The sequence below is a fragment of the Cynocephalus volans genome, chromosome 5, assembly GCF_027409185.1.
Source record: "Cynocephalus volans isolate mCynVol1 chromosome 5, mCynVol1.pri, whole genome shotgun sequence".
Lineage (NCBI taxonomy): Eukaryota > Metazoa > Chordata > Mammalia > Dermoptera > Cynocephalidae > Cynocephalus > Cynocephalus volans.
In genome coordinates, this window is record NC_084464.1 from 146,005,010 (window position 1) to 146,027,282 (window position 22,273).

Consider the following 22,273-nt stretch of genomic DNA (forward strand, 5'->3'; position numbering starts at 1 on the left):
CATGTTCTAAGAAATCTTTGAATTCCCTAGGGTTGCAAAAACATCCTTCTATATTTTCTTTTGGAAATATTTACACTGAACTTTTATGTTTAGATCTAGAATATACCTTGAATTAATTTTTGTATGTGAAGAGAATTATAATCAAGTTTGTTTTTTTGTTCCCACATATTGAAAAAACACATATAATCTTCTATAACCATTATATTGTTAGTAGTGCAAAACATTTAGGAAATATTTTTCCAATCTGCAAAAACTATTACCTAATTCAACAAGAAGTTTCCCATGCCAATGATAAATGAGTCAAGTTTTTATATACATTTTAGTTGCTTCACTTTTATCTGCCTCATTAATGAAAAAGAAAATATCACCAAACATTCATGCTGCGACTACACTCACAGTTAACTGCAATCATAGTTATCTTATGGATAGGAGAGTTTGTCCACTTTAAATTTCATTGTTGCCTTTGGAAAAATAAATTTACCACATTTTATTGTGTGTGAATCTATTTCTGGACTTCCTATTTTGATTAATTGATCTATTTTCTTCTATTCCATACCAATAATTATTGTAGTTATATAGTAATTCTTAAAATAATGCTAATATTTCACATGTGTTCAATTTTTAAAAAATTATTCCAAGTCATTGGCATTTTTATATAAATACATGAATACTTCAAAAAGTTTGTGGAAAAATAGAATTAAAAGAGAATACAATTTTTTTTAATGAATTTTTTGAAGTACCCTCGTATTAGTACCAGTCGGTCAATTTTTACCAAAAACGAAAAAAAACAAAAGCTGCTTGAATTTTGATTGAAAATGTATCGAATCCATAGAATTTTGGGAAAATCAACATTCCTATAATACTGAGTCTTCTAACCTATAAAGACAACACATTCCATGTATTTGGGTCTTTGATATTAGCAGTAAAATTTTCAGGCAGGAGACTTGTACTTCTTTTGTGAAGTTTATCGCTAAGGTTGTTTGATCATTTTGTTTTGCTGGTTTTGTAAATAGTATTGTTATTTCCCCCACCCCAACCCAATCTACTGTTAATACGGCAGCCAGATTATTACTATTCAAACAAAAATTAGATAGTCAATCCTTGTTCCATTCTTCTTCATGACACCTATCAATTATCTGTCATATTGTACAATTGCATGTTTATTTGTTTTCTTTCCCCCAAAGGGACTGTAAATTCCACATGATGGTCTTTATCTCCAACCTTTAGAATATCATCCAGCACATAGTACTTCGTAATTATTTGTTGCATTAAGTAATTAATAAGTTCACTAGTTATATATAACTTTGGGAAAGTCAATTCATCTTTTGAACTTCTGTATTTTTTTTTACCCTCTCTGTAATGAGGACCTAGATTTAATGAAATCATAAATTTAAAATCCAATAATTGCTTGTGAAACCTCCCTCCGGTACAGCACAAGTTTCATTTAAGTCAACAGTTGCTCTGTGTAGAGGGAGAACATTAGAGCAATGTTTTTAATAAGCTAGAGTAATCATCTAAAGCAATAAAAGACATTGTTCAAAAGTGGAATTTCATCTAAGCAGCATCAATTGATCTAAAAATAATAATCAGTATGACTTTACTTGCAAGAAGAACTCAATTATACATGCCTATTATTTTCTGACTTAAGTGAGGTTTTTTTAATGTTCTTATAAAATTGAAAATATTTTTATGGTGTGGGTGAAGTTATTTAAGGAGTTCGTGTTATGGCAATGACCCCAAATTTCCACCCCTAGCCCAGTCCTATTCCCTGAACTACAGACTCATATATCCAACTACCTCCAAGAGACCTCTGCTTGGGTTTCTAATAGGTGTCTCTAACCTAACACGTTCAGATCTAAACTCATTTTCTGCTAAACCTTATATTCATTTCAAAGTTTTTCTCATTTCAGTGGATGGCAATTTTATTCTTTCAGTTGCTCAGGCTGAAGTCTCTGCTGCCACCTTGATTCCTCTTCTATCTCATACCCCATAACCAATCAATCAGCAAATCCTATAGGCTTTAAAATACAGCAAGAATCAGACCCGCTCCCGTTCTCCTATGCTTTTACCCTAGTGTAGCCAACATTGCATTTCTCTGGGTTCTTGCTCCAGTATTTCAATTTGCTTTCCCTGGCTTCAGCCCTCCTCACCTCTCAACACCCACCCATGTCTATTTCAAGCAAAGCATTCAGAAAGGTCACTTTAAAGCCTAAGTCAGATTGCATCACTTCTTTGCCCCAAATCCTTTAATTGCTTCCATCTGACTCAATAAATACCATGTCCCTGGGAGGGGCCTATAGGGATCTGCCACCCTGCACCTCTCTAAAGTTATCTTTTACTACTTTTCTCTTTGCTGTTTGTTCCACTCACAGAGGCATAGAACACACAATGTACCCCCTACCTCAAAAACTTCACTTGTTGCTGACCTTGCCTAGAACCTCTACTGGAATGTAAAACCATGAGCACTAGGGTTTTGTCTGTTCTGTACCTTTCCTGTATTCATATGTCTCCATCCCCTGGAACTGGACCTTGAACGTAGCAAATGTTCAATAAATATGTAGTAAAGGAAAGAATGGATGAATTGGTTTATTAGATGAGGCTTTCATTACCCGATGTTCTTCCTCTTCCAGCCTTTAACTTTAGCTCTGTATTTTTTAAATTGACTTCTTGATAAAGCAAACTCATTTTAAATGAGTTGCCTTTAAATTAACATGTATTTTTAAACTTTTTTAAAAACCTGGTTATGAACTTGAAGTCAGGCACAAACACAGTGTAAGATGCCCAATCACACTTGCAAGCACCATTCTTCAAATGACTGACATGTGCCTGGGGTTTAGGGAGATGACAAGGTTGGTTGCCAATCCTTCTCAGCCCTCAGACGGGACGGGTCGGGCAAAATCAGAGGGACTTAAATGCCTTTCCACTTCTGTCCCCAGACCTCTGCAACCGCTCACTTCTTGCTGTTTTAATTCTGCAAAGAGCCCACTGGGTGTAGGTCTTCAGGCTACCTTCTAGTTGTTCAGAATTCCCCAGTGCAGTGCCCTACTCAAGACCATTCCCACCAAAGTGCTCCTTAATCCTGGAAAGGCTGGTGTCTATATGTTAGCACTAACAGGGATCTGGAACTTTCTCTAGTCTACCTGACAATTTTCTACATGAGGAAACTGGAACTTGGAGAGGTGAAATGACTTATCTAAAACTACTCAGAGCTGAGCAGAGTCCAGGCCTCCAGTTGCTTGTTCCCGTTAATCTCTACCTCACTGTATTTCATCAGCCTATCATTCGCATTAGTTCCACACAGGAAATAACTTACTTAAAAGTCCAATAAGAGGACAATGGTTTAAGTGTGTTCATGTGATGGCTTACTATACAGCTATTAAAATTCATGATGTAGAAAGCCATTTATATGGCATGGGTAAATATTAGCAACATAGCTAAGTGAAAAAAATCAAACAGTATAATTTCAATATTATAAAATAATTGTGTATATGATGGGAAGGCTCAAAATGTTATCAGTGGCTATTTCTGGAAATTGGAATAACAGATATTTTACTTATATTACACTTTCATATTTCCAAAATTTACACGTTCATAATAAAAGAATATTTTAAACTTTTCCTCTGCTCCACATTGCTGATTAATTTTGTCAGCATTTTCAAACACTAAAATATATTTATAAATGTTAAGTTTTCTTGTATAAATATATGTGTAAGATATATAAGTATGAGATATAAATGTGTGGAACAATGAATAAGCTCCATAAGTGTAAAGAGTTGCTGGCCAGTATGTCAAAAGAGAGAATGGCTTCTAACTATCCTAACAGGTTTGTAAGGTAAAGATTCTTTGGGGAGAATAATATACCTTACTGTAATCACGAAGCTTTATTTTTTCTTTTTAATTCTCATTTTAACACAATATACTTCAAATTAATTTCTTATTCTCCCAAAAGTTTTTAGAATTCTTTGATACCCTCATAGATCATCAAACACAAAATTCTGCTAGTCTCTTCTTTGCAACTTCAGTTTTTGCCAAGTTATTTTAGAACCTTCATATAGACTAAGTAATAGTGCCTCATAGAAGAACGACTATGCTGTTTTCTTTTGCTTTGTTTTTGTTTAACACATGCATCTCAATCCGTCATCATGATAATCAGAAGAGGAGTGAAGTTTATAACCATTTTTAGATGAGTAAAATGAGATTCACCATATTTAAATATCTTGCCTAACATCATACATCTAGTTTGTGATGGAATTAGGTTGAAGCCCAAGTCTCAACACCAGTAAACTCATGCAATGCTCCCTATATATATAATTTTATATATATATAGTGTTTTAAATCAATTTGGTGGCACTTCTTTGCCCAAGTGAGAAAACAGGAAGTTCATCCTAGTGTTCTTTAATCTGTTCTTCCCCTCGTGCTAGGCACCTCGAAACACCACCTCCCACTATCCAGAACTTCTTGCTGCAGCAAGTCGCCCAGGGTTGCTCCATGATCCAGATCTGAATTGTCACTCTCATCCTCTTAGCATGTACCTGTCCCGTGTATGTGCCCCTGTCTTCATCACAGTTAGAGACTTTTGTTTCCAGTCATAATATGCTATATGTCCCCTTGGATGTCTTTACTTGGGATTGCCATATGGTTGATTCACAACTCTCTTATAGAATTCACTGCATCACTTTGTACATATCAGTTCTGGTTTCTGTTTTCTCTACTAGATTACGAGTTCTTCAGGGACAGGGACCAAATCTTAGTCATCTTTTTAGAAATACACAGTACATAAAATTAAATCTCCAGATAAACTACACCTCCAGGTGAACAGAATTAAATTAAAGCCAAAAAAGAAACAAAAATTAGTATTTATAGTGATAATATCAGCACCAAACAAGGTAAAATTCACAATGTCTTGTAGCTAATTAAAAACGTAGCAACTAAGGCGAAAAACTCATCCAATTAGGAGGAAAATAAATAAATCAACTGAAACTGACACGGAAATGACACAGATGGTAAAGTTAACAGATAAGAACGTTAGAACAGTCATCATAATTATATTTCATATTTTTAAGTTGGCAAGAGCAATCCAGTTTCTTAGTCCTTATAATTACTATTTCCCAGAACCTGTTATGGGCCTAAGATAGTATACCTGTTAGTGCATTACCTTCCAATGATATCCTATCCTAATTTACCACAAGGCAAAGTGTATCAGTTGCACTGCAATCCCATACCAGGGATGGACTTCTCATCGCCTGCTGGTCAGCTCCAAAACTGACCTACTTTAAGATCTTCTCTTTAACTGTGGTTTTAATGAATTTGATTCTGATGTCCCTGGGTGTAGTTTTTTCATGTGTATCGGAGTCGGGGTTTATTAAGTTTCTTGGATGTATGGATTTACAGCTTTTATAAAGATTCGAAAAATTCAACCATTATTTTTCCATACATCTTTTTCTGTGTTCACTGCCCTACCCCCTTCCCCAGCTTTACCCCTTTAGGGATTCCAACTACAAATATATTAGACAATTTGAAGTTGTTCCACAGTTTCCTGATGCTCTGTTAATTTTTTCAGCAGTCTTTTTCTGTGTTTCATTATGGATAGTTTCTATTGCTTTGTCTTTAAATTGACTAACTTGCTTTTCTGCAATGTCTACCACGCCATTAATCTCATCCAGTGTATTTTTTAATACGGAAATTGTATTTTGCATTTTTAGATGTTCCTAAGATGAACTCAGCATATTCAGTCTTTCTTCTAGTTTCTTGAACATATGGAGCTCAGTTATAATAACTATTTTAATGTCCTGTCTGCTAATTCTATCATCCATATTTTTTTCTGAGTCATTTTCGTTTGGTTGATTTTTTTTCTACTTTTTAATGTTTTTTAAAGATGACTGGTAAGGGATCTTAACACTTGACTTAATGTTATCAGCACCACGCTTTCCCAAGTGCGTTAACTGGCCATCCCTATATAGGGATCCGAACCCATGGCCTTGGTGTTATCAGCATCACACTCCTAAGTGAGCCACGGGCCGGCACTGATTTTTTTCTACTTTTAATGGGCCATATTTTCCTACCAAGTAATTTTTATTGGATACCAGTAATTGTAAATTTTACTTTGTTGGGTGCTGGATATTTTTGTGTTCCTACAAATATTCTTAATATTTTTTTCTGTGATGCTATTATTTGAAAATAGTTTGATCATTTGAGGACTTGCTTTTAAAGTCTGTTAAGTGGGACAGGTGGAGCATTTAAACTTTTCACCACTACGAAGGACAAAACTCGTCTGAGTATTCTACCCTATATCCTATAAATTCTGAGAGATTTTTTTTTTTTTTTTTTTTTTTTAGTCAGGCTGATAGGAACAGTCGTCCATTCCCAGCCCTGTGTGAGCTCAAAGCAGGCTGCTCCTTCTAATCCTTTCAGGTGGCTCTTTCCCTGGCCTCAGGGAATTTCCTCACACGCTGGTGCAGATCAGCACTCAGATGAATTCTGAGGGCCTACCCTCTGAAGATCTCTCCTCTGTGCAGCTCTGTCTTCTCCACACTCTGCTCGGTGAACTCCAGCCCCATCGGGCTCTGCCTGGGTTCCCCTGCTCCTTGTGCCAAGACCTAGTAGTAAGCTGGGACAATTAAAAGGCTCACCTCTTTTGTTTTCCATCTGTCGGGGGTCACTGCCTTTTCATTATCTGATAGCCAATTTCTTCATATGTTTTATTCAGTTTATTCATTATTTCATGCAAGAAGATAAATTCAATCTCTGTTAGTTCCTCTTGTTTGGAAGTGAAAGTCTTTCTAAATCCCACCTTAGAGTCTGAGTCTGCTCCTAAAATCACCCCTAATACTAATTTTTGTAGGCTACTTCCCAGGAAGCAGACTCTGGCGCTCTGAGATTTGCATGTTTGGTGTTTATTAGTGAGTATTCTCGATAACATCTATAAGGAAGCAGGACTGGGCAGGAGAAGTCACACTACAAAGCAGATGTAACAGAGGTCTTCACTGGTCATTCGGGAAGTTCTGGAGAGAAAGAATCTTTCAGAGCTGTCCCAACTGTATCTCTTCCCTTACACAAACTAGTGCAATTTATAAAACCATTTTCTTTTTTTCTTCCATTTTTTTTTTATTGTGGCAAAATATACGTAATATAAGAATTACCATTTTAAGCATTTTTAAACACACAATTGTGTGGAATTAATTTCATTCACAATGCTGTGTAACCACCACCTCTATCTATTTCCAAAACTTTTTCATCTTCCTAAACATAAACTCTGTACTTCTCATTCTCACCACCGTCCCCCCACCACCCCCGTTTCTGGTAACCTCCAATCTACTTCTGTCTCTGAAACTTTTTTCTTTTTGTTTTTTTCTTAATTGACTCATGATAATCATATATATTTATGGAGGACAATATGATATTTGGGTACATTATACAGCATGCAAAGATCATTTCAGGGTATTTAGCATATCCATCACCTCAAACATTTGTCACCTTTTTGTGTTAGGAACATTTAACATCCTCTCAACCAGCTACTTGAAGTTATATGGTAATTTTTGTTGACTGTGTCACTATAGAACACTGGATTTTATTCTTCCCATCTCTGTACAATTTTGTATCCATCAACCACCCTCTCTCCATCCCCATCCCCTCCCTTTACTAGACTCTAGTAACCACTATTTTACTCTCTTCTTTTTTTATTTCATTATTTATTTATTTATTTAGATAATTTATTATACATACACGTGAGGCGCAACACTGATTTTCAATAATTGTGTAGAATGTGTGGTGGGTAGATCAGTACAGTTAGCTTATTCATCATTACAATACACAATCCTTCTTTGTGTCTGTTGACCAATTCCTCATTAGCCGCCAGCCCTCTCCCCCTCCCCTCCCCTTTTCCATCTCTAGTTTTCTAAAAGTTCAATGAACTACTACGATTGCTGTTTCTTTCTTTTTTTCTCTGTCTCTCTTTATTTTTCATTTGTTTATTTATGAATTCAGTTCCTGGTTACGAGTCAGAACATGTGGTATTTCTCTTTCTGTACCTGGGTTGTTTCACTTATAATAATTTTCTCCAGGTTCATCCACGTTGCTGCAAATGGTAGAATTTCATTCTTTTTTCTGGCTGAGTAGTATTCCATTGTGTCTATATACCACAATTTCCTTATCCAGTCATCCATTGATGTACATTTAGGTTGGTTCCATTGCCTGGCTATTGTAACTAGAACTGCAATAAATAGGGAAGTGCAGGCATCCCTTCAACCTGATGTTTTCCAATCCTCTGAATATATCCCCAGCAGTGGGATGTTACACTTCTCACTATGTAATGAAGATGAAAAAAGGATTACTCAAAGCACCATGAATGCGATGAGAAGCCCAAAGGGACTGTACTCCAGCAACTCCCCTGTTAGAAGGAGAAAACTGGGTACAGCCCCAATTAAAAGTTAGCTTCTGTTTTTTATTGTAAAGACAAGGAAGTTTCACAAGAAAAATCAGTTGATTCAATCATTAGGAAAGGACACAAAGATATGGGCAGTGTTACAAAAGTTATCTATTGCTAAGTATAGCTTAAACAATGGAAACTAGCAACATCAGTAAAATAAACAATGTGACATTCCAAAGTACAATTAGTGAAAAGCTAAGTTGGTCAAACTGTGCTCATTATCTCAAGTATAATCTCTCCTTAAATGATATAAGCAAAAGTTGCATTCTTTTGATAAAATTTGAGTATAATTATCTCTAAAGTTTCCAACAACAGACAGCTTGCCCCTAGCAAACATTTTTTCACATATTTCCCTACAGCAATTCTTAAAATCTCTTAACAGGATCAGTATGACAACCACCTGTTAGCTCTAAAATCTTTAAAGTATACAATCCCATATCTAAGCAGTGATTAGAATTGATTAGATGGGTTGTTGCCCTCTGGCTGCAGGCTGTGGCCTCCTACTAGGGAGCTTTTGCTCCATACATGTATTTACCTAAAAACCCTATTCTAAAAATCAAATGAGAATCAAGATTTCTAACCCTCTACAGTGGGATTGCTGAGATCAATATTTTAGCTGAAAGAGTGAGAACATGTGGTATTCTCTTTTTATGCCTGTTATTTACTTATAGCGTTCTTCAAGCTCATCCATGTCAACGCAAATGGCAGAACTTCATTATTTTTCATGACCAAGTAGTATTCCACTGAATATACATACCACATTTTCTTTGTCCAATCATCCATCAAGGGACATTTAGGTTGGTTCCAAATCTTGGCTATTGTGAATAGAAGCTGTAATAAACATGGGAGTGCAGGTTTCCCTTTGACTTACTGATTTCCTTTCTTTTGGGTATACTCCCAATAGTGGATTGCTGAATCCTATGGTAGTTCTATTTGTAGTTTTTTGAGAAGCCTCCATACTGTTTTTCATAATGGCTGTACTAATTTACATTATAATATGATATTCAGTGACATAAGTAAACATTTTTTTAACTCCTTCTGTTTGAAAGAGGCAGTGCAGCACAGAGTTTAGGACGGTACACTCTGAAGACAAACTGCTCACATTTATATTCTGCCTTCACTTTCTACACACTTTGGGTTTAGGACAAGTCGCTTTGCCTTTCTACAGCTCACTTTCCTTCTCTATAAAACAGGCTGATTTTAACATCTCATACGTTGTAATCATTGAGGATGTCAGGGGCAGAATCATGGGTTATAAAGAGCTTGGGTCTAGTGCCCTAACGCATGGATTTGAATCCGTCTTACCACTTACTACCTTCATTTAACCACTCTGCCTGTTTCTTGTAAGGATTAAGTGAATTAATACAGAAAAAGAGCTTAGGAGAGTGCCAAGCATATAATAAGTGCTCAACAAATGTGAGCTCTAATTATTAGGGGTTCAAGGGCTTCAAAAGTTGGGACTGAATTTGGTGAAAGAAAAGCAGAAGAGTTCATGCTTTGAGTAGCCTTACAGTCCAGTAAAGGGGAAGGGCCAGGGCACAAGTAATAATGAAAATGAAGTAGACTATTACAGAAATTTTAAAAGATGAACAAATAAAGTTCGGTGGAAAATAAAGGAGAAGGGCGTTAATTTTTGAGGAAACATAACAATTAAAATACAGAACTTGAAATGACAGTTAACCTCAAGCTTATGCTGGACATATGGAATTTACAATTTCTTATTCAGTTGGTTAAATTCCAAGCACTTTTATAATTGAACTAATTGCAAAGAGGTGGCTGAGCAGCACCATCTATATAACTCCCTAAGGCTATGGAATCAAGTGTCTGAAACCTCTTGGAGTGCGGCTTTAAGAAACAGAAATATTGCCCCTCTGCCCCTCCCCTCCCACACACTCTCCCCACCAGACCCATTTTCAGTCATCTGGACTCCCAGTGGTGGAGGGAAAATTGGCTACCTAAGCTCACTTCCCCATTTAGGCAGATCCCCAAGCAGAGAGGCTCCAGCCTGTTTTAATCCTGCTGACTTGGGGAAGTGAGTATCGCTAACCACTTCCCTATGGCCCAGTGGCTACTGCTGCCTAAAGCCAAACATCTCTTCCCCAAAAAGTAAGTACAGATTACTGATAAGCTCTACTCTGGGCAGCTCTAATAAAAATGTAAGCCCTTGTTTCTCAGCCTTTGAAAGTTGTTAAACAGCAAGAAAGTTTGGAAATCCCTGAACTGAGACCTAGGGCAATCATCCAGAAGGTTCCAGCATGCACGGTTAGCCTGGAGTACTAGAGAGAGCAAAGGCTTTGGAGTGGCCAGTCTTGCTCTGCCACTACCACCTGCTCCATGTCAGGCAAGTCCTCTCTGCATTTCAGTTTCTTTACCTGTGAGATAATAACATTAGCTATCATTCTTTTTGTGCTTATGATATGTCAAGCACATTTGAGGTGTTATTCCTCCCTTTTCACAAATAAAGAAAATGGAAGTTTAAATAACCTACCCATGATTACCCAACTAACAAGAGCCAGTATTTAAATTCAGGCCTGTCTTTAAAGGAGCTGTCACCCCTCCCTGAACCTGGTATGCAGTAGGCACTCAATAAATCACAGCTTTTATTATTATTATTCCAAAGTGACAATGATTGTGATTATAAGAATATAGGCTTTAAAAAAAAAGACAGCTATAGAACCAATTTTACTTTTTGCACAAATGAATAAATATTCTCTTAAGCTTTGTAGGTGTTTCATAGAGGAACACATTGGCCTTTTATAATCATTGCCTGGCCAGAGCTTTAGCTTCAGAAAGAGAAATTCCATTTATGCATACTGCATTCTTAGTATAACAAAGGAGAAAGAACATTGGACTAGAAATTAACAGGCAGTTTATACTTGCCAAAACCTTTTTATGATTATCTCATTTCATTCTGATGATAAGCCCCTTATTTTTAACTTAATTTAATAGATGTTTAGAAAGCAGGCTCTGAGTGGAGCAGTGATATGTTTGGCTTAAACTAGCACTCTTGACTTTAATGCTTTTAGTCCAAACTCAGTCAATAAGTAGCCCTGCAACTTTGGCAAGACACTTTACTTCCCTTGGCCCTGAGTTCTTTATCTATAAAATATGGGGGGGGGGGGATAGATCTTTTGATTTCTAAGGCTCTTATTCTCTAATGGTCTTGGCATCTTGCAGCCATTAACAATGGCTTCAGGGATATTCCTTGGTTGAGATGAAACTCACCTGTCTATGGAGATAGCTGCTTAACGTGCTATTTTTATCCAAGTCTTTATATATGCTTATGGCTATGTTTCTGATTACTCTCTTAAGATTTGGTATTAAATAATATTTCTCATCATTTAGTCCTCTACTCTCATTCAGGAGAGTTCACTGGAAATTCCAATCATGAGATAAAAGAAGTGGAGCTCTCAAGATGTCTTCACTGTCCTCACATACACAGGAGATGTTCGCAGGGCACTCCTACGGTCATAACATTAACACTGTTGACTTTAAACTAATTTATTTTGCATATAGAAATACAATAAGGTTGTTGTCTGATTGCTATCTTTGTATCTCCCAATAGCAATAGGATTGGAATAGTCTCACAAATCATAGGTTATGCTGAGTGAAAAGGGCTGGGCATTCATTTGTCAGAGAAATTGAAAGATTTGCTTTGCAGGAAGTTGCTTCTCACCCATGTGGGTACTCTGAACATGTGCCCAGTCCCAAGAGTAGATGAGATTTCTTTTCTTTAAAGATGTTGCTTAATTACTTATAGGCTCATGGGTGAGACTAACTAGTGGTAGGGGTCCTAAACCTCAGAGATGTGTGTCGAGTATCTCTGAAGTGAGGTTACATTGGACCAGCACGATATTTTCTTTTGTTTTAATGAATTTGAAAGTTTTTCCAATCTAAGCATTTCTTAGTTAAGCATAGGATCCACTATTTTATATTTAACTGGTCGACTTCATTCATTCATGTTATCTGTCTGCTCCTTGAAAGCATTAAGGCTGTCATCTCTAAAAGAGTGGCTTCTATTTGCTGTGCTTTCATAGTGTGCTAAACACTTCACATGCTTCTCATTTATTCTCAAAACAGAACTGTGTTAGGTATTAACATCTTCTATTTACAAATGAGTAAACTGAGGCTCAAAGGGAAGAATTCGCCCAAACAACATAACTAATAAATACCACCACTGATCGACTGAGAGTTAAGCCCGAGACTTAACAGGTCTTATTTTACTTGGATCTATGTTGTCTGGTCCCAGTGTCTTTTCTAGAGAGCATATATATCAAAGGACATCTGATTCCACGACTTGACTTTATTCCTTCATATGAACAACCAAGACACCGTAATTGTTTATATCATAGACATTATCATCATCTAACCTTAAGCAAGTCAGAGTGTCTTGATCTTGCATTCCCTGGGGGGTTCCCCCTACACCCACAGTATTTATTTCTGGACCCACGGTTTTGATGCCATCGACAAATGTAGTGTGTCCATAATGCCTCCTTAATAATTATTTAAGGAACCTGTTATGTTCAGCCAAGAGACCTGGGGTGGGACTCACATAATATCCATATTCGAAGAGCTGAGCAGCCAAGAGAGAGACCATGTATGTCTGTGGATCCCAAGGGTAAGGCCAGGCCCGACAGAATTCCAGTTCCTCACAGCTGCCCATTAACCCTTCGCGGGCTCCCGATTCCTCTCCGGACACCAGCTCAACCCCTAGGACTCCACCCGGATGTGGGCATCTGCGCTCGGCCCGCCCGCGCCCCCGCGCAGCCCGCGGCCCCAGAGCCCGCCCCCTGCGCATCCAGGCGCCGGGCGCCGTCTCCTGGCAACGGCGGACGCGGAGCCTGGGGACGCCCAGCCCGCTCTTTTCTCCGAGCTCAGCCCGGCCCGGGTCAGCCTCTGCCATGACCTCCAAACAGACCAAGAAGAAGGAGGTGCATCGTATCAACTCGGCGCACGGATCGGATAAAAGCAGAGAGTAAGGGACCTCTGTCTGCCCATCCCGCCCCTGGCCTAGCGCCTTGGCCTTCCCGCTCCTTCTGGGGCTGCCTCCCGGCAGCAAACTCTGCCAGGACAGGAGTTCGGCTGGCCTCCTCGCAGCTCCTCAGTCTTCCCTGCGGTCTTGCTCCCTTCCCTACCCCAGGCCTGGCTCGTCCGCTCCGTTCCCAGAGCCCCCGTCTTCTTGCTTTGGATGCTCGCCCGGACTTGTGGCTCCCGTCCCTGAGTCTCCCACCCCTTCCCACCCTTCCTCTCCTTCGTAGCCCTCTCAGGCGGTTAGAAAGATTATAGCTTCCTTGCAAAAGGGGCACGTCTCAAAACTCAAGACTTTCAATTAAGACAACATCTGTCTGGCCCCAATAATGAGAGAGAGAGAAACAGAGGAGGCAGAGACACTTTTATCTTAGTGATACTTCCCTAGTTTGTATCTGCCCCGTCCCGCCACTAAGACCTTTAATCAGATGAAATCAGACATAGCAGGCTTCAAAAAGTTAAAACAATATAAATCCGTAGTTCATGGTATTATTAGTGTTGACTCTGAGAAAGTGCACAGACCTTAATTCATGGAATCTTTATGTTGCCCCTCTGTCCTGGGCTGACTTAGGTGTTGTGTCTTTGTGTGTACACCCTTATTATTAATATGATTTTCTTTGATCTTTCCCCCCTCTCCTTTCCAGAGATATCCAATTATCAATAGCAGAGGATTTGGGCTATTGTTGGAACTTGTGCAATTTCTAAAATTCACTCCAGCTGTGAGATAATGCCCGCTGCCAAACCCTGCATCGGTGGGATCCTTTCTGTTCTCCATGCTGTGGCTGTTGGAGTTGGGCAGTGAATGTTTTTTAATTGGATTCTCACATCTTTGATGCCTGCTTCTCTGGCTCTTTCCCTGCCTAAAGAATCCCACGCTAGGCGTCTGTTCACAGATCCCCCATAACTGGCCCTTTCCCTTTATGAACTCTTCTCCCAGACTCATTTCCATGTCCATAATTCTCTACTTCCTTAGTCCTGTCCTCTCTCATACGTAAGCTTCCAGCTACCTGGCAGATAATGCATTCATTTTATTAGTTTAAATTTCAGAAACTATATTTCATATGTAAGTGATTTGAACAGAATTGCTTTACTTCTGAGTACCAATGTAAGTCAGCATCGTTTAATGACTTTCATTCTTTATAGGTCCAAAGCCTACAAGGCCTTTCAGGACCAGGCTCTTGTTACTTCTCTGGCTTTATGTTCTGCTTGTTCTCTAGCTTCAGACACACTAGCCGACTCTCCGTTTCCTTGAGTACCTCAGGCGTGTTTCCAGCACAGGGCCTTTGCCCTTGCTGTTTCTTTTGCTGGAAAGATCTTCCTCCCATATAAACATATGGTTTTCTCTCTCATTTATTGCAGGTGTTTACCTGAATGCCATTTTTTCCGGTCAGCTTCTTTGGCCACATGATTTAAAACTGCAACCTCCACTTCCTTGGCAAAACCAAAATCAAAACAAAAAAACTCCGTGTTTTTCTTCACTGTTTTGTTTTCTTCCTTTGTTGATTTTTTTTTACTTATTTTACATACTATGTATTTCATGTTTTAAAAATTATGCTTTCTTCATTTTTCATCGCAATAGAATATAAATTCCATGAAAGCAGGGATATTTCGTTTTGTTTTATATACTGTTGAATCCTTATTACCTGGAGTTCTTCCTGGGTCATATGTAGTAGGCACTCAAAAATGTTTATTAAACGAATGAATGAATGACAGTGATTAAGAGATTTTAGCAGGGGCAAAAGAATTTTGAATACATCAAAAAAAAATCAATGATGGTTATAATTAATGCATGTGAAGGCTGACAACTATTTAGGAGCATGGGGAAAATCTTTGACTTTAAAGAGTTTATATCCTGAAAGTGATGAAATTGTTAACTCCCATAAAGAAACTGATTAAACCAGGTACAATAAAACACATTATATGGCCTGATCCTGTGGTAAATGCATCACATGATAGAGAAAAGGACCCTACTGGTAAGATGCTAGCTCTTCCCTTCCTGGGACTTCTCATTTCTTTCTGAGATGATAATGTATTTCTAACATGTTTCTTCTTTCTGGAAAACACATGAATTGAATTATATCAATAAAACATCTGTATATATTGTATGAAAATAGAAGATGAAGGGCAAACAGTTATAAAAAAGCTAGGGCTTTGCTAGAAACTATCTAGCAAGCATTAAACACCAAATCATTAGATTTTGCTGTAGCATTAAATAATAGGACATGAAGTTCATTATAAATCAAGTCTATCCTCTGACTTTTACTGATGAACTAATCATGGATACCTGGCTAGGTCATAGAAACAAGACAAAGCGTTGCCCAGCATGAGGTGTAGGGATCAAAGTCTAGCAAGGCTCTAGTGTGATTTTCATTTGAAATACAGTGGGGAGATTTAGAGTAAGATTTTATGTCATTTTGCCACACCTTGTGGTTATATATCCAATAATGCAACCTACTCTAGCAAGGTTATGGATAAGGAAATAAAAGAAAAAAGTCTTTAGAGCCTTGAAAATGGCCATTCTGTAGAATCTTATTCTCTTAGAGCTGCCTTCTGTAGCTTGTCTCTTTTTGTCCTAAAATCGTGTGTCAGACTGAGAATAAGGACCATGTCTGGGTTTTGCCTAGTATGGTGACTAGCACATAGTAAGCATTTGCCATTGGTTTATTTAATGAGTTTATAGTTTAGTTACCTACCTTGGTTTTTATTCCTTCTGAATTGATTGAAGCCCAATTCTCCTTCTCTTTCTTATGTTATCTGCTAAGGGCAAAGTTCAAAAACTGAGATGTTATAACCAATAACAGCAAAATCATCTGTTTCCAGCTATGACCAAATTCATAAGTAAACATGACCTGAATCAGAAAAAAAAAAAAGATGCCAGATAACTGAGCTGTCAGTTTTTACAATAGATTAAACTGTTTCTGTCTTATGTATTCTCTAGTTTTCTGTATCAGCCAGTATGAAAACTTTGTTCTAGGGTTCACTCTGGTACCAATTCTTCTGTGGCATTGGATGAGTCATTTTCTATTCTGACATTCGGTTTTCTCTTCTTTAAACGAAGGCCGTCTGATCACAATTGCTCCCACCCCCACACTCTCTGTCCTCCCTCCCAGTTTTATTTACCTCCAGCTCTAAACTTCCATATTCTCAGATGTTTTTTATCTCCACTGGGTCCATAATAAGTGAGGGAATTTTGTTATGATAAAGTGTTTAAAAACCTTGATTTAACTGATTTTTCTATTGTTTTTTTTTAACATAACAGCTGTTAACATATAACAACTGTCACAAATTGTAACTCTCATTATCAGTATCTGTCTTAGTTCGAGCTGCTTTAACTGAATACCTTAGACAGTGGTATTTATTTTTAAATTTATCTCTCACAACTCTGGAGGCTGGAAGTCAAAGAGAAGGTGCTAGCATGGTCTGATTCTGGTGAGGGGCCTCTTTTTGGTTCAGTGATGACTGTCTTCTTCTTGTGTCTTCACATGATGGAGAGAGAAAGGGCTAGTTCTCTTCCTCTTCATGTAAAGACACTAATCCCGTCATGAGGGCCCCACGCTCATGACCTAGTTGCCCCCAAAAGGCCCCATATTCTAATACTATCCCGTTGAGGATTAGAGTTTCAACATATAAATTTGGGTGTATACAGATGTGCAGTCCATAACAGTATCTAGTAATAATTAGCAGTTTTAAACAAATTTAAATGATTTTTTTTAAAAATCTAATTGATTTGAAAACTAATATGAACTGCAAAGATTCTCTTACCAGTTAGACTGGAAGGATTTGTACTGATATTAAGACAAAAATTTTATCTACTTGGAAGTACTAAATATAGGTCTATGTGTAGATTATGGTTAACTCAACAGAATCAAAAAAAAGTATGCAATTTAAGTATTAATAGTCATAGAAGCATTAATGCAGACACTTTATACACTAAAATATTTGGAACTCTAACGGGCACTTTGAGATAGGAACACAATTTTGTGTTTATAGTCATGAAATTTTGTTTCACTGCCAATAGCACATTCAAACCAAGATTGAAAAAACAGATAATTTGTTAAACAAGAATCATGCAACCTTCTAGATTCATAATAGTGGTGAAATATTAACCTCTTTCAAAAGCAGAATGAAATATACTTCATAGTCCTCAAGTTAACCTATCTTTCTGACTGAAATGCACATATAAATTTCATAGAATTAAAAAAAATGATCAATATATTTTTCCTCATGAAATTTGAAAACAGGACTATTACAAAATCTGACTTATAATTAATTCTATGAAAGCAACATAAAGTAGAGGAATACATATCTCATTGAGTATTAAATTAAGTGAGTTCTTGGTTTATCTGAGGTTCAAGAGAGAGTTGGTTCAATGAAACCATTCAACAGTCATTGGTAAGCCTTATATTTCTCTACCTGCAGAAGTCAGAAAAATAAACAAACAAACAAAAATTAAAGAAAGCAAGACACAGTAGCTGTCATTTATAGCTCCAGGTCCAGTCTTTATGGTCCACATTGAAAGCAAATGTAAGAGGAAGAACCGCCAAAGAAACAACCCAGGGTCACACTGACTTTTGTGATTGCCCCAGGTGACCTCTGTGGACCTCAACAATTAAGATCCATTAACAAATTTAAAATTTTAACTTTAGTGACAGAAATATCTCCAGAGGAAAACCAACTTTTTATGTTCATTTCCTAACTATTTAATGAGCACTTCTCATGCCCAAGTCACTGGTGTGTCCCAGAGGATAAGATATTGCAAAACACACCACCTTCTGTCAAGGGGTTTGTAACCTGGGATTGGGGGTTGGGGGAGGATGGTAAGATTTATACAGAAGTAACTAGGAAGTATATGGTAACATCACATTTATCAGGAAGATCTGGTTGGAAATCTTAGAAGGACTCATGCATAGGTATGGGATTAGGTTAATCATGAGACTACTAAAACGAGGGCTATATGAATTAGAGGGCAGGAAGAGCCTTTCCAACTAGAGCTGTCTTTCATCCCTCCCTCAGCTTCTAAAGGCACAGGTTATGGAGAAGGTTAGTGTAGGCAATGGGAATGTTTGGGGCACAGAAAGTCATCGAGGTTGGCTAAGGCAGAGGGTCTGCGTATGAATGTACTGGCACACAGATTATTTAAGGTGAATATGCAGCAGAATGAGAAGAATAAGTTAAGGAATTTGAACTCTATGAAGTGAGGAAGCATGGAATTTATGCTGGATTAAGAATCAGGGTAGTAAGAAATGGGTGATTGTATTAGTCCGTTTTTGTGTTGCTATAACAGAAATACCTGAGACTGGGTAATTTATAAGGAAAAGAGGTTTATTTGGCTTATGATTCTGGGACAGCTGCATCTGGCATGGGCCTCAGTCTGCTTCTACTCATGGTGGAAAGTGGCAGGCAGCCAGTGGGTACAAGCAGATCACGTGGTGAGACGAAGCAAGAGAGAGGAAGCAAGAGAGAGAGAGAGAAGGTGCCAGGGTCTTTTAGATAACCAGCTCTCGTTGGAACTAATAGAGTGAGAACTCACTCACTACCCCTCCTCCCCCAGGGAGAGCATTAATACATTCATGAGGAATCTGCCCCCATGACTCAATCAGTTTCCAACACTGCCACATTGGAGATCAAATTTCCACATGAGTTTTGGAGGGGATAACACATCCAAACTCCATCAGTGATGGCCTGGGATAATGGGGGAATGCCTGATTCTGGGCATTCCTGATGATAGGGAGGAACATATGGAAAGGGAGTGGGTGTGCAGAGCAGATGTGTGAAATGATTGTGGTCAGAGACTACACCAGCCAAGTTTCCAGTCTTCAGTTGCAACATAGTGCATGATGGTGATGTCCAGGTGATGATGCTTCCATGTCTGAAAAGGAAAGGAAAAAATGTGTAAATGAGATTCAGTGACAGATTTCTGAATGCCTCACCTTATTTATTTTGTGTTCTCTTCAGGGCCTGGCCCAGTGCGTATTTAATAAATGCACACATGATTTAATTGAGTTGAACTGGAAACCTGGTGTGGCAACTGGGCCATAATACCCTCTGATACAGAACCAGAGAGACTGAGAGAGCCCAGAGGGAACAGAGCCTGTCGCTGTCATCCCAGTGCCCAGGGCAGCATGGCACAGGTTATGACATTATATAAATGTCCGTTGCATGTTTTAAAGCATAAAAATCTCAGCCCAAACACCCTGTTTAATGTGCATAGGAATACCCTTTAATCTTAATAGGGTCTGCCTTTGAAATAATCTTAATCTGAGCATTTTTTTTTCTAATAATTTACTAAAATTTGACATGGTTTAAGAATCGTCTTTGGCAGTGAACCCTTTTTTTTAATCACTCAATTTTTAGTTTGTTTAGTTTTGAGGTAGAGATGGTTCCCTTTAAGTTTACTCCATAGAATTATTAGAGGGGTAGAAAAAGTTAGATTGAAAAGATTTAAACAAACTCATGGAATTAGTACTTCATTGTCACCTACAAACATAATTGAATTTATTCTTTGAAAGTAATAGCATTGTTGCTAATGCTTCTAGATGAGCAAGCTAATAGTGGCACAATCAAGTGATTATTTTAAAGTGTTTTAATTGACTTTAACATTACTTTCATATTTACAAGTTGCAGATTTAAATCAAAGAATTAGTTTATGCCGCTTACTGTGTGATGAAAAGACTAAAAACCGTACCCAAGACTGATTATAAATATAGCTATGACAAATTTGTATAATATGAAACATTGGATAGAAATATTACTAATTTTTCTCACTTTCACTTTTGATAAAGAAGATATGTATATGTTGTCATGACATGGTAATGAAGTACCTGACGAGGTGCTTTGAAATTTTACTGTTAACATTCCTTCCCAGGGTAGGTCCAAGCTAATTAATTCCAAGTTCTGGAGCTGTAGCCATGCTAATCTATATGGCTGAATTAACACATAGTACACTTTTAAGTAAATAAATACTTTTTTTTGGCTGGTGTCAGAATGAATGCCACAGTACAAATATTATGTAATTATTTTTATTCCATGCTTCTGACCTAATGAATTTTACATATGACTTTAGCTCAGTTTTTGAAATATCAGCTCACCTTTTAAGCCCTGCTTTCCCTTACCTCTCAATCTCCAGTCCAAGGTACCTGGCTCGTGTCCGCAGCCTCTATGGAGACACTCTCAGAGGCCAGGGTCAACCCAGTGCTGCCTCTCAGCTGTTCATCTTCAGTCTTTCTGCAGCATTTTTTTTTCCAGTGTTATTACTCAGAAAGTATCACATTTTTTGAGTATAGGGAACATTCAGAGGAGCTATCTACTGAATTCAAGGGGAGGACGTGTGTCTAGGATAGTGTATTAGTCCATTTTCTGTTGCTTATAATAGGATATTTGAAACGGGGTAATTTATAAAGAAATGAAATTTATTTCCTACAGTTTTATAGGCCAGGAAGTCCAAGATCCAGGGGCCACATCTGGTGAGGGCGTTCTTCTTGGTGGGGGCTTGGTACAGGGACCTGTGGTGATACAAGGTATCACATGGCGAGAGTGGCAAGAGCTCCTTCTTGTGCTCTCCTAAAGCCATCATTCTGCCTCCATGATAATCCGCTAAACCACTAACTCATTCATCTATGAGTCGATTAATCTGTTCGTCACGATCCAGTTACCTCTCAAAGGCCCCCCCTTTCAAATACCATAATTGGATTTTCTACCTCCTGTTACGATGTCACTTACAATGGAGATCAAGTTTTCAACCCATGAACTTTTGGGGGACACATTTAATTCATAGCAATTAGATATTAAATTAATTAAAAAGGCTACAAGGTCATCTAAACCTTGTGGATATACAGGCAGAAGGAGAGAAAGTAAGAAGTGTGAACTGTTTTGCTTACTTTTGACCCAGGTATGAGCCAGAGACCCAGTGGGACTTTAACCAGGTGGGGTTAGGGTCAAGTGTTAAGGCTGTGTTGCACAAACTGGCAGCACGGTCCTTTCTGCATACTATTCTAGTGAAAAATGCAGATGAATTAATTAGAAATTTGAGACAAAGCCACATGCTTATGCCACCTTGGATCAAGGTCTAAGAAGATGACTAGCCTGCATCACAAAGAATGAAGTTATGAGGAAAATAGTTGAAGTTGTGTAAAGAAGGGATTAGTTAGAGCCTATGCATGTACCAGACTTTGGTTCCTGCAGACCTGCTGTTTCCTTCATGGATTTTGGCTAAAGTCACTATGGATACTATTTCATGGATTTCATACCATATATTCTGTTGGCTCTTTATAAATATCACCTTTGCTGCTGGAAGGTTCATATCCAGAAAGATGGCAGTAACTTAAGATCCTAGCAGACTGTGTACATTGGCTTGGCAGCAGAGCAGCAGAAGCAGCCGGCCTCCCAGGCTCTCTCCTGGTCCCTGCCTGTCTCTCAAGGAGGTTCAGATGCCCACAGGGAAGTACATGGCACTGCAGTTCGATCTCGCCTCTCTTGTCATTTCCTGGAGTTCTCTTCTCTCTCCCATCTGCCCCCTGCCTTGTTCTTTTTTTCCTTCTGTCCCCCAAATTAAGTCATTCTCCTATTGTTCTACGTAGCTCCTCTCTTCTCTCCCTTTTGATTGTGTAAAACAATTATTCCTGATTTTAGAGGACTAAATTAACATCTCTGACCCTTATCATGCAATTAAGCTCATGTTCACATGGTCAAATCCACTTGGACGTGTTCTCTTACTCCAAATTAATTCTGTCCAAAATGGAGGTCATTATTTTCTCTCCCAAATGTACTCACTTCCCATGTTGCTCATTTTAGAGAATGTTTTTACTCTTTGCCCTGTCACCG

The 22,273-nt window shown here is 38.2% G+C and overlaps 1 protein-coding gene across 1 annotated transcript in view; it reads left to right on the forward strand.

The window, feature by feature from the left end:
- The first annotated feature begins 13,326 nt into the window (after nucleotides 1-13,326).
- Nucleotides 13,327-22,273, forward strand: part of ADGB (androglobin) — a 168,768-nt gene continuing 159,821 nt past the window's right edge. Inside the window, exon 1 of the mRNA XM_063098032.1 lies at nucleotides 13,327-13,400. Within this exon, the coding sequence (XP_062954102.1) occupies nucleotides 13,327-13,400 (74 nt within the window). The remainder of the gene's footprint in view (nucleotides 13,401-22,273) is intronic.